General features: G+C 37.2%; 1 protein-coding gene and 1 long non-coding RNA gene across 2 annotated transcripts in view; both read left to right on the forward strand.

Moving 5' to 3' along the window:
* The window catches only part of LOC134665252 (uncharacterized), a 183,528-nt gene that overhangs the window by 11,140 nt on the left and 155,332 nt on the right, over positions 1 to 17,056 (forward strand). The gene's annotated exons all lie outside the window — the stretch shown is intronic.
* On the forward strand, positions 9,082 to 11,135 carry LOC134665230 (uncharacterized). The gene is made up of 3 exons (XM_063522107.1): positions 9,082 to 9,556; positions 9,661 to 9,780; positions 9,876 to 11,135. Exons 1-3 carry the CDS (start codon positions 9,421 to 9,423, stop codon positions 11,078 to 11,080), a joined length of 1,461 nt encoding a protein of 486 aa, XP_063378177.1. The 5' UTR covers positions 9,082 to 9,420; the 3' UTR covers positions 11,081 to 11,135.

Genomic DNA, 17,056 nt, shown 5'->3' on the forward strand with positions numbered 1-17,056 from the left:
TACTTTTCATACGACAGACAAGTAATCGAGACAATTCTAAAAACCCCTAACACAATTAGGTTGCGTTCTTTCATCACAATCATCACAGAATTCCTATGGCCACCTCCTGTCTCCATCATCAGATCAGCTGGATGATGATATTGCATTGTCATCCGATTTATATATACATGCAAAATTTCAGCTCAATCGGAAACCGGGAAATGGATCAAATTTAACTTGCAAGATTTGATTACAGACCAGACAACGGGACAGGTGAAACTAAATAAAAAAGCTTGTAAAAAGAGCCTGACGTATCATTACGTCTTTGACCACGTCAATGCTTTGATCACGGGCTGACTGGCGAGGAATTGCGGCGGGCAAGTGCGAGTCGGACTCGCGCACGAAGGGTTCCGTACCATAATGCAAAAAAAGAAAACATAAAAAAGCAAAAAGAAAACGGTCACCCATCCAAGTACTGACCCCTCCCGACGTTGCTTAACTTTGGTCAAAAATCACGTTTGTTGTATGGGAGCCCCATTTAAATATTTATTTTATTCTGTTTTTAGTATTTGTTGTTATAGCGGCAACAGAAATACATCATCTGTGAAAATTTCAACTGTCTAGCTATCACGGTTCGTGAGATACAGCCTGGTGACAGACGGACGGACGGACGGACGGACAGACGGACGGACGGACAGCGAAGTCTTAGTAATAGGGTCCCGTTTTACCCTTTGGGTACGGAACCCTAAAAAACAGCTGTTCTATAGAACTCTAGAATTTACTCTGATTCACCGAAATTTATGAGACGGCAGATTTTTTTCGCCATTTCGGGGGTGGACCCATAGTAAACGTATGACCTGCATATTTACCCCTCAGAATTTGGTCAGGGATAAGAATTTCACCCTGTATAATAGGTACCTATAGCGCACTATATTTCAAATTAATTAAAAACAACTCTAGAGAAACCGGCTAACCGCGAACGAAAGTATCGAAACATTTCATCAAGAAATTCCAATTAATCACGCACCCTCTGGAGTAAACAAAATTAAACTTAGAAGTTAAGTATATAACTGAATCAGCGGTTATGTTTGATAGTCAATCCCTAGTTTCGAATTATTATTTTATTTATTTAGAAACAAACAGTCTTGTATTGCTACATTAAAATATGAAAGAACATACGAATTTACGAAGGAATTTATTGCATATCTCCAGTTTTATGATCTGTTTGAAGTATTCATGGTCGATTAGGTCGAAAATTGTCGTGAATCCGTATTCGCAGTAAAGTTTCCTCGTTTGTCATGATGTTATCTAGGATTTGGTCATAAAGTAGGGAGAAGTAGCACTAAAGTCCAGGTGTGCATGCAGAGATACTTTATCCGTCTTTATTAGGTAATTTATTTATGTAGAATCGAGAGACTCCGGTATCCCTGTTTACTCATACCGATGAAGTTATTATTATTTTCCATCGTATATTCACGGAAACTTACGAACGTGCCTTTCTTTTTCAGTCAGTCTTGGTACAAAAAGTACTGACATTGACTGAACTAGCATGACAAATACGAAAGTTTCTGGGAAATTACGATGGAAAACAATTATGCACTACATCTGTACCTTCATGAAGGTTTAGTATCCTTTCTACGATACAATACAGTACCATTTATTTCTCTCATATAAGCTTACAGTAGTTTACCAATTCGCTTACACGGTAAAATAGAATACCGGGTGTGGCCTGTAACATGAGCAAATAATTAAAACACAGATTGTACTCCTCAAAAGGTGACACTTTTGTTCAACAACTTTTAAAAATTGTGAAGTATTTAGACTCCCTATTTTTCATACAAAATAAATATTGTCTTCAATGGACGCCATCGCCACGCCATATCATTGTGATTGACGTTGCTTGTCAAGCCTTAAACAAAACAAAATTCGCAATACATTGCGTCTTTGAATAACCTTTAAAGTGTATTAAAAATCAAAGTACAAGTTATTTTCAAAAGTCGCTGAACAAATGTTGATCAGTATGAGGAGTACAGCCTACAGTTCAATTTTTTGCTCATATTACAGGCCACACCCGGTATATACATATATATATATATATATATATATATATGACACATTAACAAATTATAAATTCAAAAAAGTAGGTAGAACTAAAATACAGTGAAAACAAGTAGGCACCTATATAGTTCGTTTTTTTATAGCATTAGAAAGAACTTGCAAGAAGGTAAGCGATCTTAGCACGTCTTGTAATTGAAAAACGCTTTTTAAAAATCAAGAACTATTATTTACTAGCTGTGCCCGCGGCTCCGCCCGCGTGGAATTCGATCTGTGTCAGTAGGTAAGCGGCTAATTTCTAATCCTAATTTCTCTCCCTCTCCCCTGGAGGCGGAACTTGACGTATAGTTGACAGATGGATATGCTAGAGGACTGCAGTCCAGATACAATATTTTACAATTAGGTACCACAAAATAAAACTACAATCCAAAATCAATAGTTTTGCGATATAAAAAAAATTTCGATATAAAAACGCAATTTGATAGACATTTGTACATTTTTACTTTTAGTATGGAAATCAGTCACATCATTATATCACGAATATCAACAGTACTACAGCAGTAACGTTGCAAGTTGCAACAGAGTAATGCTGCCGCAGTCACCATAATTATAAAGTCATTGAAAACGCGAGCGAAGCGAGCGCGAAAATTTTTCGATATAAAAACGCAATTTGATAGATAGTTGTAAAATTTTACTTTTAATATGGAAATCGGTCACATCATTTTATCTCGAAAATTGACAGTGCTGCAGCAGTAACGTTGCAATAGAGTAATGCTGCTGCAGTCGCCACACATCAGAAAGTTGTTGAAAACGCGAGCGAAGCGAGCGCGAAAATTTTTCGATAAAAAAACGCAATTTGATAGATAGTTGTACATTTTTACTTTTAGTATGGGAATCAGTCACATTATTTTATCACGAAAATTGACAGTGCTGCAGTAGTAACGTTGCAACAGAGTAGTGCTGCTGCAGTCGCCATATCTTAGAAAGTTATAGGTAACGCGAGCGAAGCGAGCGCGAAAATTTTTCGATATAAAAACGCAATTTGATAGACAGTTGTACGTTTTTACTTTTAGTATGGAAATCGGTCACATCATTTTATCACGAAAATTTACAGTGCTGCAGCAGTAACGTTGCAACAGAGTAATTCTGCTGTAGTCACCATACATTAGAAAGTGATTGAAAACGCGAGCGAAGCGAGCGCGAAAATTTTTCGATATAAAAACGCAATTTGATAGATAGTTGTGCATTTTAACTTTTAGTATGGAAATCAGTAACATCATTTTATCACGAAAATCGACAGTGCTACAGCAGTAACGTTTAACAGAGTAATGCTGCTGCAGTCGCCACCCGAATGTCACTTTTATCATAGCTTGTAATGTTATTGTAAACGCGAGCGAAGCGAGCGCGAAAATTTATCGATATAAAAACGCAATTTGATAGACAGTTATACATTATTTTTTACTTTTAGTCCCAACCAGGCGCGAATCCAGGATTTCATACAGAGAAGGGACGGGACAGTTTTCTATTAGCCTAGCTTCGCATAGGGCTCGACATTAAAGGGTCTCAGCGAGGTTGTTTTCATACAGAAAAGATGCAAGAAAGCAGAGCTTTGAATTGACCAAGTGAATTGAATTGGCGAAGTGTGAGCAAGGCAAAAGGCCCAGCTGCGAAAGAGGAAAGCTTGGATTTGGATCCACGCCCAAGTGTAATTAAGGGAGAAGATCAACTTTGCCATAAGGCAGAAGACCTCGCGTAAGACCTTACGCCGAACTGCAAAAGAGTGGCTTGAAATCGAATCTATGCATGTAATCACGACTCTTCTACTGCTCGCTCTTTGGCTTCACTCGAAAGCGCTACTTCATAGGATGATTTTAGTTTTCGGCTTTCACGGGGCCCCTTATAACACTTTGACAGTTAGGTCTCAGGATCGCGGCTAAGGAGCAACTCGGCTTGGCCGACAAATCTGGCGTGCAAGAGAGCAAAATTCGCTATAAAATCGGTAACCTATGTCGAAAAAATCGGCTGGCCGCAAGCCCGAAAGCAAGATTTTTTCCATGATTAAAGTCATGGGCCTCCGCGTAAGGTCAAATCGAAAGCCTACGTTGGAGATGTTCTTACGTACCCTCACTCTCTTACTTGATCCCTACGGTCCTTCGTTATTAGATGGGTACTTGTATGTACACGTATAAAAGTTTCATGTAGGTACCTACTCCACGACGACTGCAGTGCTGATGCAGCCTGCGCTTTTTTTTGCCTACGGTTTTGGTGCCATAAGCAAGTGATTATTTTGCTTAAAAGGGTTAATCCGGCACTGACAAATGACAGAGGTCAATGTTTTTTTTTTTCAAAGTACCCACCTTCGTGGTCATTATTATTAAGTGCTTAAAGTAGGCGATACGTATGAATATAGATTTGATATGGGTGCGATAATTACGATTAGGTATAATTCATGATAGAGAACATTAATAATTTTAAATAACTATTATGCAATTATACGCGTTTTGATATGTGTGTTTATTTTACCTCTACGTAACTATGTAAACTCATTTTTAATTTTCTTGATTACTTAATGTTTACTCAGTTCCCCAAAAGATGGCACTGTGCAATGAGGGGCAATTAATTTACTGTCGTCTAATTTTGTTGTATTATTAATTTATTAATTCAACATAATTATTCCATTATTTTTGTTGATATATCCGTACCCCCTTTCTAAACTTAGAGTTAATTTGGCAAAATCTTTCCTCGGTGGCTTATTCATGTCACACACAATGTATTAAATTCAGCGCCATCTGTTAGTTTACCAGGATACTCAATAGTTGTAGCACAACTATTGAGCAATAGTTGAAAAGAGTTTGCCCCTCTTTCCTAAGTAGCGCAATAAGATTCAGGGGCAAACTTAAGTCAATCGAGTGTTGTGGCTACGCCCCCTTTTAGGGGTTGAATTTTTATAGCCTATAACCTGGCCGGGGATTTTCTCGACAGATTAGTAAAGTTTTCATCAAAATCCGTTCAGCCGTTTTCACGTGATGCGCGTTCAAATAAACAGACAAACAGATAAACAGACAAACAGATAAACAGATAAACAGACAAAAATTCTAAAAACTGTTGGAACGTGTTCTGTTATCGATTCTAAGTATCCCCAGCCAACTTTTTTTCAAATATCTTCCATGTACAGACTTTCGACCGTCTTCAGCTTTATTATATGTATAGATGAAAGCAGAAGAATATACTCGTAAATGATCGTATTAGATTCATAATTGTTACATATTTGCCTTAACTTATTTTTAAAATGTGTTTTTTAATTAAAAGACACATTGATATTGTTTACCTTATTTCTAATGCGAAAAAACGAACTATATATAATGCATTTATTCCCGGCATGTATTTATTCTAGTAGGTACCTAACTAATGCATTTATTCCCGGGTGACTATTAGGTCTAATAAGTAAATTCAGTTATTAAAAGAACTAATAAGAGCTAAGTTTATGAACGACGTAGGTAGCTACCTACATAATATCGATAATATATTATTCTTCATTAGTGGTCTAAATTGTAATCATACTACCTAACTTTTCCGATTTATTGTAGTTCGCAATAGGTGATCTTACATGACTAAGATCACCTATTTTAGTTTCTTTTGCTAAGCAATCTTCATCCCTAATTTATCTACCTACACACATAGCGCTGTAAGCCAGCTCATATCTTACCCGAAATAATATATCTCTATTGTATAACATTTCAAACACGCACGACTTAAGCTCCTCGCATCACGACGACTTGATGAGAATACTACTACACTTTTGACCCAACTATAAAAAACAAATACTAAACTGAAACAGAAAAACTAATATTAATATTCCATACTAAACTTTACTGTGATATTAATAAATCGACTTCACGCACGTTTCGCAAATAATGTGTAGGTACCTACCTATGGGACTACTTTATCCCGTGTACGGGATACAAGAAATAAATACGAGTATATTTCTGTCTTATATAAAAAGAAAAGTACTTTTCACCTCACCAGCTCGGAAAGACTTTGCACTTCAAAAACTAATAGCAAAGTTGCATTTTATTCACATTAGAGTTGTTTTCTTATGTTTGCTGGTAAAATGGACTTTTGAATAATGATTTTGGATGATAAATATTTAATAACCTTCATTTGGATGTGATTTGGTTTGATTTTGTTTGATATTTTACATTTAATATTTGCTTCGGGTTGGCGTGGTGAAAAATATTTTGTTTCACTCGGGGGCAAATGTTTAGGTAACCCTCGTGCTTTGAAACCCTCGCAACGCTTAAGATTCCGTTTTTTGAACCGTTTTTTTGGAATCTTTCGCTTGCTCGGATGCTCGGGTGTCAATATTAGCACGAGCGGTTAAAAACAACTTTGCCCCCTTGTAAAACAAATAACTATTACTCTATTTCTAAGTAGATTTATGTAGTTAAGGCCGTTAAGGGGCTGTCCATAAATTACGTCATCGATTATTGACCTCCCCCCTCCCCCTAAAATCATCCAAAAATCATGTTTCGAAGGACCCCGTTTCCTCCTACGTCATGCTACCATCATCCATGCCATGATGTCCAGCCCCCCCCCCCCTAATTTGAAATGACGTAATTTATGAATAACCCCTAACACGCTGGTGACCAGTGTGCGTCCCAAGTGTACCTACTGGCAATACGCGTACCTATCTATAGGTATAGCATTGCATGGTAACGTAACGTAAATATCTATAGAATACCTACTTCCGTCGGTTAAAGAATATATGGGCTTTATAACGACATCTTATAGACAGGCCGAGCCTTCCACGGGTTACAAGTAGGTAAGTAAACCTACAAATCGCCACTATCAATATTTATCATGTGTCGTACGACCCGCATAAATACTTACCTTACCACATCTAACTAGGCCGGGTGGAAGGAGATAGCGGTATGGTAACTGTAGGTACCTTATAAACCCCGTATTTGACGAAGAGGAGAATAGAACACAAGATGAATGAATAAAATAGGAATAATGAGAAACATAGGTGTATATATAATGTTTAACTTAAACATAGGTACTAGTTACATATTGAACCTAAAAACTAAATACAAAACTAGTTACTTAATAATTTTTAAGAAAAAAAAACCGACTTCTATGGGGCCCGGTGAAAGATTATGGTAGATGGTGCACCGTGTAGAAAAGGAGGTAAAACCAGTACTTTCTAGTAGCATTTCGTTTCCGTAAGGGTCGTAGTTCTAGCCTAACCTAACCCACTTCTCTGATAGCAGTTCGGTTCTGTGAGGATCGCAGTTCGAACCTAATCAAACCCACTTTTCTAGTAGCATTTCGTTTCTGTAAGACTCGCAGTTCTAACCAAACCTAACCCACTTTTGTTCGGTTCTGTGAGGATCGCAGTTCAAACCTAACCTAACCCACTTAACGGCGCATGCGGTGCGGTGTACGGGAGTTTGAGCGGGAGGGGTTTGGCATCATCATACCCACATTTTATGGTAGGTAATCATAGTGGTTTATTTAGTTTAGGTATCATAGTGGTTTTCCGGGTCAAGGTCCGGGTCTCTGAGTCAGAGTCCGGGTCCGAGTCCCGGTCCGAGTCCGGGTCCGGGTCCGGGTCCGAGTCCGGGTCCGAGTCCGGGTCCGAGTCCGGATCCGAGTCCGGGTCCGAGTCCGAGTCCGAGTCCGGGTCCGAACCGGATCCGGTTCCGGGTATGAGTCCGGGTCCCAGTCCAAGTCAAAATCGAAATTCGAAATCACCAAACATGTACTATGCGTCGTTGAAGAGTTATGTTCTGATCATCATCAGCAGTTCCACTTCATCAAATGCGACAGTTTTTAATGTAAATGCTTGATTTTATGATGAAAATACAAAAAATTCTATACGTATGCCTTTAAGATTTGAGGACTTCCCTCGATTCCTTATGGATCCCATCATCAGAACTCGAGCTTGACAGAAATGTGGCTTAAAAACTAAACTTGCTTAACAAACATAACGAAGAGGACAAATCGCCAAACGTGAACTATGCGTCGTTGAAGAGTTCCGTTCTGATCATGATCAGCAGTTCCACTTCATCAAATGCGACAGTTTTTAATGAAAATGCTTGATTTTCTGATGAAAATACAAAAATCTCTATACGCATGCCTTTAAAATTTGAGGAGTTCCCTCGATTTCTCATGGATCCCATCATCAGAACTCAAGCTTGACAAAATTGTGGCTTAAAAACTTAACTTGCTTAACAAACATAACGAAGAGGACAAATCGCCAAAGGTGAACTATGCGTCGTTGAAGAGTTCCGTTCTGATCATCATCAGCAGTTCCACTTCATCAAATGTCGCGTTTTTGAATGTATATGCTTGATTTGTTGATAAAAACACAAAAATCACCATATGTATGCCTTTAAGATTTGAGGAGTTCCGTCGATTCCTCATGGATCCCATCATCAGAACTGGATTTTGACAAAAACGGGACCAATCTGTATGCATATACATACAATCAAAAAAATAATTTTCAAAATCGGTCCAGTAATGACGGAGATATGGAGTAACAAACATAAAAAATAAAATAAAATAAAAAAAATAAAAATAAAATAAAAAAAAACATACAACCGAATTGATAACCTCCTCCTTTGGGATTTGGAAGTCGGTTAAAAACAACAGGTAATACTACCACGGTCCCGACTTTTGGACGTTTGAGCAGAGTTGTAAAGGAAATATGTAAGCTAAATTAGCCCCGGCTTGCCTATATGCTTGGATATGTTTGACGCGCCGCCACTGATAGGCACTTTAATTATTTAAATACTGCGGAATGGAGTATCGTGACAAACCATTCTGGTTTAACGATGCTTTTGGATCAAAATATTATTAGTTCAGTCATTATAGATTTTGACCTGTTAATAATCAGTTCTTGGATTTTTTTTTCGTAGGTCCCTCGGGGTGTGTAAATTCAATAATTTTTAAGAAAAAAAACCGACTTCTATGGGGCCCGGTGAAAGATTATGGTAGATGGTGCACTATGTAGAAAAGGAGGTAAAAACAGTACTTTCTAGTAGAGTCTGACCAGCGAGTCGCTGCACAAGCATTTTTACAGAATTCTTCATATGGCAACAATTTTATCTGTCAAAAGTGTCAAACAACTGTCAAAATGTTGACAGCTTCTGTTACCAAACAATATTGATATTTGTGTCACATTTATGTGAGTTTTTATTTGCAAACATATGTTTGACCAGCGAGTCGCTGCACAAGCGTTTTTAGAGAATTCTATATATGGCAATAATTTTAGCTGTCAAAAGTGTCAAAAATATTGTCAAACGAGTTTACACATAACCTAGATTCTCAAATTCTCATGTTAGTTCATTCGTTACGGAAGTTTATAGTTTATATCGTATTATAATGGCTAAACCGATTAGAAGCAGTGTGAGGAGCATGTTATTTAAGATAATCTGTAACTATAATCAAGTTCGACACGACGAAAATGAGAGATTACTAGAAAAGAAGCGAATATTGGACGAAATCATTCAGGCGACCGGTAAGTCATTATCAAACAATGTTGATGCTTCTTGTACCAAATTTAATTTACGAGATAGGAACATTTGTTTGTATTACTAAACTTATGATTTATTTATATTACAGCGGGCGTAGATGACGAAAATGTTAGAGAAACTATTCAAAAGCTAGCAAGCGAACTGAAGAATGTTATTGATAATAACGCATCAGAATCAAGTTATTTAGAGAAAGTGTCTACTATGACAGGTAATATAAATAATCTATATTTTCACATCTAGGTTTATTAATATTTTAGTGTTCTTTTGTTAAAATTCCTATTGTTAAAACTGTTTTTTTTTCAGGTGCAAGCATTCGTACACTACGCACAATTAAAAAAGAGGGTTCTATTAACCAAGGCCAATGGAATACGCCAGGGAAAAAACGACCCCGGCCACCAACTGTGTCAAATTTAGACAATTTTGATGTGTCAGCCATCCGTAATAAAATTAATGAGTTTTATTGCGTCAAAAAGCAGGTACCTACTCTAAGAGCCTTACATGCGGATTTGAAAGAATCTATAGGATTCTCAGGATGTTGTGAAACACTGAGGAAAATACTACACGAGAACGGATTTGAGTTTAAAAAAAATAAAGAAGAGCGCTCCATCCTCATGGAAAAGTTTGAAATATCTGGGTGGAGGCAAAGGTTTCTTAGAGCTATACATAAAAAACGGGAAGAAGGAAAAAATATTGTGTATCTTGATGAGAGATATGTCCATCAAAATTACAGACCGAAGAAGTCATGGCAAGGGCCTTCAACTTCCGGTTTAGTTGAAAAAATTTCCTCGGGTAAGCGGCATATTATAGTGCATGCTGGATCAGAGCAAGGATTTGTGCCCAATGCTTTGCTTGTTTTTAGCACAAAATCCAAAGCAGCTGACTATCATGATGACATGAACAGTTCTAATTTTTTAAAGTGGCTACGAGAAATGTTAATCCCAAATTTGACTGAGCCCAGTGTAATTGTTATGGACAATGCCAGTTTCCATGTAACACAAATAAATAAGCCTCCAACCATGCACAGCTTAAAGGCTGATATTCAAAAATGGCTAAGGGAAAATAATATCCCATATGAAGAGTGTTTCAAAAAGGAGGAATTGATGTGCCTCGTTGAGGAAAATAAAATTGGTCCCATATATGCAGCAGAGGAGTTATTGAAGCAGCATGGGCATGAGGTCCTTAAATTGCCTCCATACCATTGCGATCTAAACGCTATTGAGTTGATATGGAGCCTCACAAAGCGAAAAATAGCCAGCAGAAATGTGGGGCTACCGGGTTCAGATACGGAAAACTTGATCCGAGAATGTTTTGCAATGATTACCCCGGAAGATTGGAAAAAAAGTACAGACCATGTAATAAATGTGGAACGAAAATACAAGTCTAAGGACAACATTACAGACACTGAACTAGCTCCATTCATAATAGAAGTTCGGGAAAGTGACAATGACAGTGATAGTTCTCTGTCAGGAATTGAATTTCTTGAATCCGATTTCGATTATGATTCTTAAATAAATAGGCACCTTCTTTATAAACTAACAATATTAAAAGTAGATTGAAACTAAATTGTGTTTTCTTTCACCTACCTTCAGTTCAGCTCCATTATACAATATGTGACTTTTTATTATTACTAACTTTATAAGTACAACGGGAAGCATAAATATTTCCCTTGTGAAGGTTTACTTTAATAGCACAAGGGAAATATTTATGCTTAATAAATAATCGCCTGTAATTAACCCGAGTTCAAAACTTCAAAATAAAACACAAATAAAGTAATTTTTAATCCTATCAAAAATATAAATGTCATATGAGAACCAAGTTCAATATTATGACATATGCCTTGGTTGTTGACTTCAACGACCAAAGAAATGAGATTTAAAGGGTGCCGTTTAATGGTCAGTCCTGAAATTTATTTGTAACAACAAAGTATCATTTTCTATAACTTAGGAATCTTAGGATAATATAATAACTTACTTTTTGTACAGTTGAAGTAAAGATATTTATGTTTACTACATATTTTTGTAATGATTGACTGATTAGTCTACTAACAATTCGTTCCTTCGTTTTTTAGTATCTCTGATAATAATGATAACTATTCAATCATATTTTTAATTTTTAAGTGGGCTAAATAAGAAGCCAGGGGTTATAATTGCATTGCAACGATATCCTCAGTCTGTTTACTGTATTAAATTTACAGTCTGCTACGTTGCAGACTTCAGTCAGTCACTAATCAAAACAAAAATTAATTACGTATGAATTACCAAGTATCAAATTACTTTTTTTGCACTATGCTTCGTGTTACCAGTTAAAGATTTTTTGAATTTGCCGCTTTTTTTTTGTGCAGCCACTCGCTGGTCAAACTTTAGCATTTCGTGTCCGTAAGGGTCGTAGTTCTAGCCTAACCTAACCCACTTCTCTGATAGCAGTTCGGTTCTGTGAGGATCGCAGTTCGAGCCTAATCAAACCCATTTTTCTAGTAGCATTTCGTTTCTGTAAGGCTCGCAGTTCTAACCAAACCTAACCCACTTTTGTTCGGTTCTGTGAGGATCGCAGTTCAAACCTAACCTAACCCACTTAACGGCGCATGCGGTGCGGTGTACGGGGGTTTGAGCGGGAGGGGTTTGGCATCATCATACTTTATACCTACATTTTATGGTAGGTAATCATAGCGGTTTATTTAGTTTAGGTATCATAGGGGTTTTCCGGGTCAAGGTCCGGGTCTCTGAGTCAGAGTCCGGGTCCGAGTCCCGGTCCAAGTCCGGGTCCGGGTCCGAGTCCGGGTCCGAGTCTAGGTCCGAGTCCGGGTCCGAGTCCGGGTCCGAGTCCGAGTCCGAGTCCGGGTCCGAACCGGATCCGGGTATGAGTCCGGGTCCCAGTCCAAGTCAAAATCGAAATTCGAAATCACCAAACATGTACTATGCGTCGTTGAAGAGTTCTGTTCTGATCATCATCAGCAGTTCCACTTCATCAAATGCGACAGTTTTTAATGTAAATGCTTGATTTTATGATGAAAATACAAAAAATTCTATACGTATGCCTTTAAGATTTGAGGAGTTCCCTCGATTCCTTATGGATCCCATCATCAGAACTCGAGCTTGACAGAAATGTGGCTTAAAAACTAAACTTGCTTAACAAACATAACGAAGAGGACAAATCGCCAAACGTGAACTATGCGTCGTTGAAGAGTTCCGTTCTGATTATCATCAGCAGTTCCACTTCATCAAATGCGACAGTTTTTAATGAAAATGCTTGATTTTCTGATGAAAATACAAAAATCTCTATACGCATGCCTTTAAAATTTGAGGAGTTCCCTCGATTTCTCATGGATCCCATCATCAGAACTCAAGCTTGATAAAATTGTGGCTTAAAAACTTAACTTGCTTAACAAACATAACGAAGAGGACAAATCGCCAAAGGTGAACTATGCGTCGTTGAAGAGTTCCGTTCTGATCATCATCAGCAGTTCCACTTCATCAAATGTCACGTTTTTGAATGTATATGCTTGATTTGTTGATAAAAACACAAAAATCACCATATGTATGCCTTTAAGATTTGAGGAGTTCCGTCGATTCCTCATGGATCCCATCATCAGAACTGGATTTTGACAAAAACGGGACCAATCTGTATGCATATACATACAATCAAAAAAATAATTTTCAAAATCGGTCCAGTAATGACGGAGATATGGAGTAACAAACATAAAAAATAAAAAAAAAAATAAAAAAAAAAAAAAAAAAAAATAAAAAAATAAAAAAAAAACATACAACCGAATTGATAACCTCCTCCTTTGGGATTTGGAAGTCGGTTAAAAATAAATAGAAAAAAACCGGCCAAGTGCGAGTCGGACTCACGCACGAAAGGTTACGCAAAAAACGGTAAAAAATCACGTTTGTTGTATGGGAGCCCCAGTTAAATATTTATTAAATTATGTTTTTCGTAGTTGTTGTTATACAGGCATCAAATATGAAATACAGCCAGGTGACAAACAGACAGACGTACGGACAGACGACAAAAAAATGTGAATAATAAAATAGTTTTTTACAAGGGGGCAAAGTTGGTGTTTAACCGCTCGTGCTATATTGACACTCGAGCAAGCGAAAGATACCAAAATTGCAATAGCTATTTCACCGTCAAAATAGCAATTTTCATGTTTTCCAGAAGATTTCACGCCTTGCATTCCATGGATATTAAAGTTGACGCGTTTAGCTTTTGATCCCGGTAATTATTTAAAATGGCAGTTGTTAAGGCGAGTTAGCTTTCGGGTTAGTTGAGAATTTCTAACAAGTAAATTGCAAAGTCACTTGATATATTGTCCTTATAAAAGCCTAGTTTTCTAGGTCGAATCTGTAGGTAGGCCAAAATGGTTACGTATGCAAACATTGTTGGCGCGTAGATACCGGGCCGCGTAGCCAAGATGCCGATCGCTTACGCTCCATAGCGATCGAACCGCAACTGTCACTGTCGCACTAATTAGGAAGAGTGATAGAGAGACATAATGCTTTTCGTTGTCGAAGCGATAGCGATTGTAACCTTGGCTAGGCCGGCTGATTATGTACCTACCTGTCACAGAATAAATAATCCCATCAAAAACATAAATGTAAAAAAGGAGAGCCAAGTTCAATACAAAAATTATGCTTGGCTGTGGGGTTCGCCGCAAAAAGAATGGAGATTTAAATGAGTGCCAAGTTCTATGCAAAATCGAAATATGTATTTATAGGAACAAAATAACATTATAAACAAGTATTAAACTCTATTTCTTTGCTTTATTGGATACCTATAACAGTTGCTGTTATTTAAAAAAATGCGAGATCTTAAAGCAGGTTAGATTTGACTTGGCCAGTTTTCATTACATCAGTCATTTTATAAAGTTATTCAACATATATATTTTGTAATTCTGATAAAAACTGGCCAAGCCAAATCTAACCTACTTTAAGATCTCACATTTTTTTTAAATAACAGCAATTGTTATAGGTATCCAATAAAGCAAAGAAATAGAGTTTAATACTTGTTTATAATGTTATTTTGTTCCTATAAATACATATTTCGATTTTGCATAGAACTTGGCACTCATTTAAATCTCCATTCTTTTTGCGGCGAACCCCACAGCCAAGCATAATTTTTGTATTGAACTTGGCTCTCCTTTTTTACATTTATGTTTTTGATGGGATATCAATACTTTTTGTAAAGAAAACTAGGCAGGTATTGAGATTTAATGTTTTTTCTTGTGTTTCCGCTGCATGTTTTTTACTTCTGTTCTTTGTATTAATTATGTGGTGCCGCGCGCCGCCAACGACACACCGTTGGCCGGTTGTTTAGCGCGTATTACAGGTTTTTTGTATGGGGACCCCCCCCCTATTTTTTAACTTTTTTTATTTTTTTATTTTTAGATTTTTTCCTACGCTTACACACAATTACCGAGCTGGATTCCAAATTTCATCCTTCTAGGTCATCTGGAAGTAGGTTAGGTTTAGGTACTATATGTCAGTCACAATAAAAAAGAAATTTGTATGGGGACCCCCCCTATTTATTAACTTTTTTTTGTTTTTAGATTTTTCCTACGCTTACACACAATAACCGAGCTGGATTCCAAATTTCATCCTTCTAGGTCACCTGGAAGTAGGTTATGTTTAGGTACTTATATGTCAGTCACAATAAAAAATGTTTTTTTTGTATGGGGACCCCCCCAATTTTATAACTTTTTTTAATTTTTAGATTTTTTCCTACGCTTTCACACAATAACTGAGCTGGATTCCAAATTTCATCCTTCTAGGTCATCTGGAAGTAGGTTAGGTTTAGGTACTTATATGTCAGTCACAATAAAAAATGGTTTTTTTGTATGGGGACCCCCCCTATTTTATAACTTTTTTTAATTTTTAGATTTTTTCCTACGCTTTCACACAATAACTGAGCTGGATTCCAAATTTCATCCTTCTGGGTCATCTGGAAGTAGGTTAGGTTTAGGTACTATAGGTATGTCAGTCAGTCTTAAAATTTACGATTTTTTGACCTTCATATCTTTATAACCGTTTGAGCTAGCTTCATGAAATTTGGGCTTCTAGATGTCCTTATGGATATAATTAAACACACGTAGTTTTATGTGTTTACGTTAAAGATGTTTTGAGTTATAGAAGGGTCAAAAGTGGCACCAAGTGGTTCGTGTAATATTACACTTGGCGCTGGCTAGCCAGTTCCTTTGCTTGAACTTGGCTTGACACGCTGCCGCGTGTCTAGATAGTACTTATGTATACTATGGAATATGGACAAGTAAATCTAAACTGTGATATAATAATTAATTACGATACCCGGGCAAACCCTGCATGATAATCAAGAATGTTAGCACGTACAAATCTATGATTAGGTTTAATTAGCAACATATTTAGTTGTATTTTATTTTACCTAGTATTAGCTCGCAATTAGGTATTGATACAGATATTTCTATTTGATGTGACTGAACATACTTACGCCATGCGACGAAATTAAAAACGGTTTTTAACAGTCCTGACAAGTTGACAACATACCAAAAACAATAATTATGTACGGTCGAGGAATTTAATTTTAGTACTCGTTCGTACCTTGTCACAGTGAAAATAGTATGAGATCTCTAGTTAATCCAGTAACTTTGTCGAATTTTGTAACCTGGCTTTTTTGCGTCAAATCCGGTAGTTCTGATTTTTTGATCAGATGGATTCTATGGAAAAGCCAAAAAAATTTCCCTGATTTTAGGGTCGGTCCCATAGTAAAAGTACATAGCTCAGTTTGGCGAATAAAATCAAGCCCTGGATTTAAAGCCCGATATGGTCAGACACAGGTTGTATATGATCTTTGTCAAGAGGGCGCTGGTATTCTCGTCTATAGGGTGAAATATACTATAAAGTATGAAAAAAATTAGTTCTAGTGAAAATCCGCAACATGGGGCGTGATCATATATGGTCAGGCTTTACCTGTGTCGCATTTTTATCGCCTGTGACCATGCCTGACGCGTTCTAACAAGTATGTAAGTGACAGGCATAGTGATAGGCGATAAAAATCCAACCATGCTGCCTACGGAAGGTAAAGGTAAGGAAAACAATCTCCATGTATTAAAGTGTCCGTCAAAACCTTAAATAGGTGGCGCTACAATACCTAGAATATTTGTTTAAAAAATTCAAATCATTCATAGCGCACTTCGCACCGTCAATAATGCCTACGTCCTTAGCTACTCTGGAGAGATTTGGAACTATTATTTACTTACCGTAAGAGATTTCGCTCCTTTTACTCTAAATTTAGGCTGCCGGGCTAGCACAAGATGGGCGCGACAGTATCTCGCTCGCGAGATAGACTACCCATCCCTCTTTAATTAGTACAATTTGAAAAAGACAGGTAGTCTATCTCGCTCGCGAGATACTGTCGCTCCCCTCCTTAGGCCTACTGGTATAGACAAAAATGATTACCCTAAAACATCATCTTTTGTGTTTTTATCTTATGCAGAATTTTTAGGACTATAGAGG

The sequence above is a fragment of the Cydia fagiglandana genome, chromosome 6, assembly GCF_963556715.1.
Source record: "Cydia fagiglandana chromosome 6, ilCydFagi1.1, whole genome shotgun sequence".
Taxonomy (NCBI): Eukaryota; Metazoa; Arthropoda; class Insecta; order Lepidoptera; family Tortricidae; genus Cydia; species Cydia fagiglandana.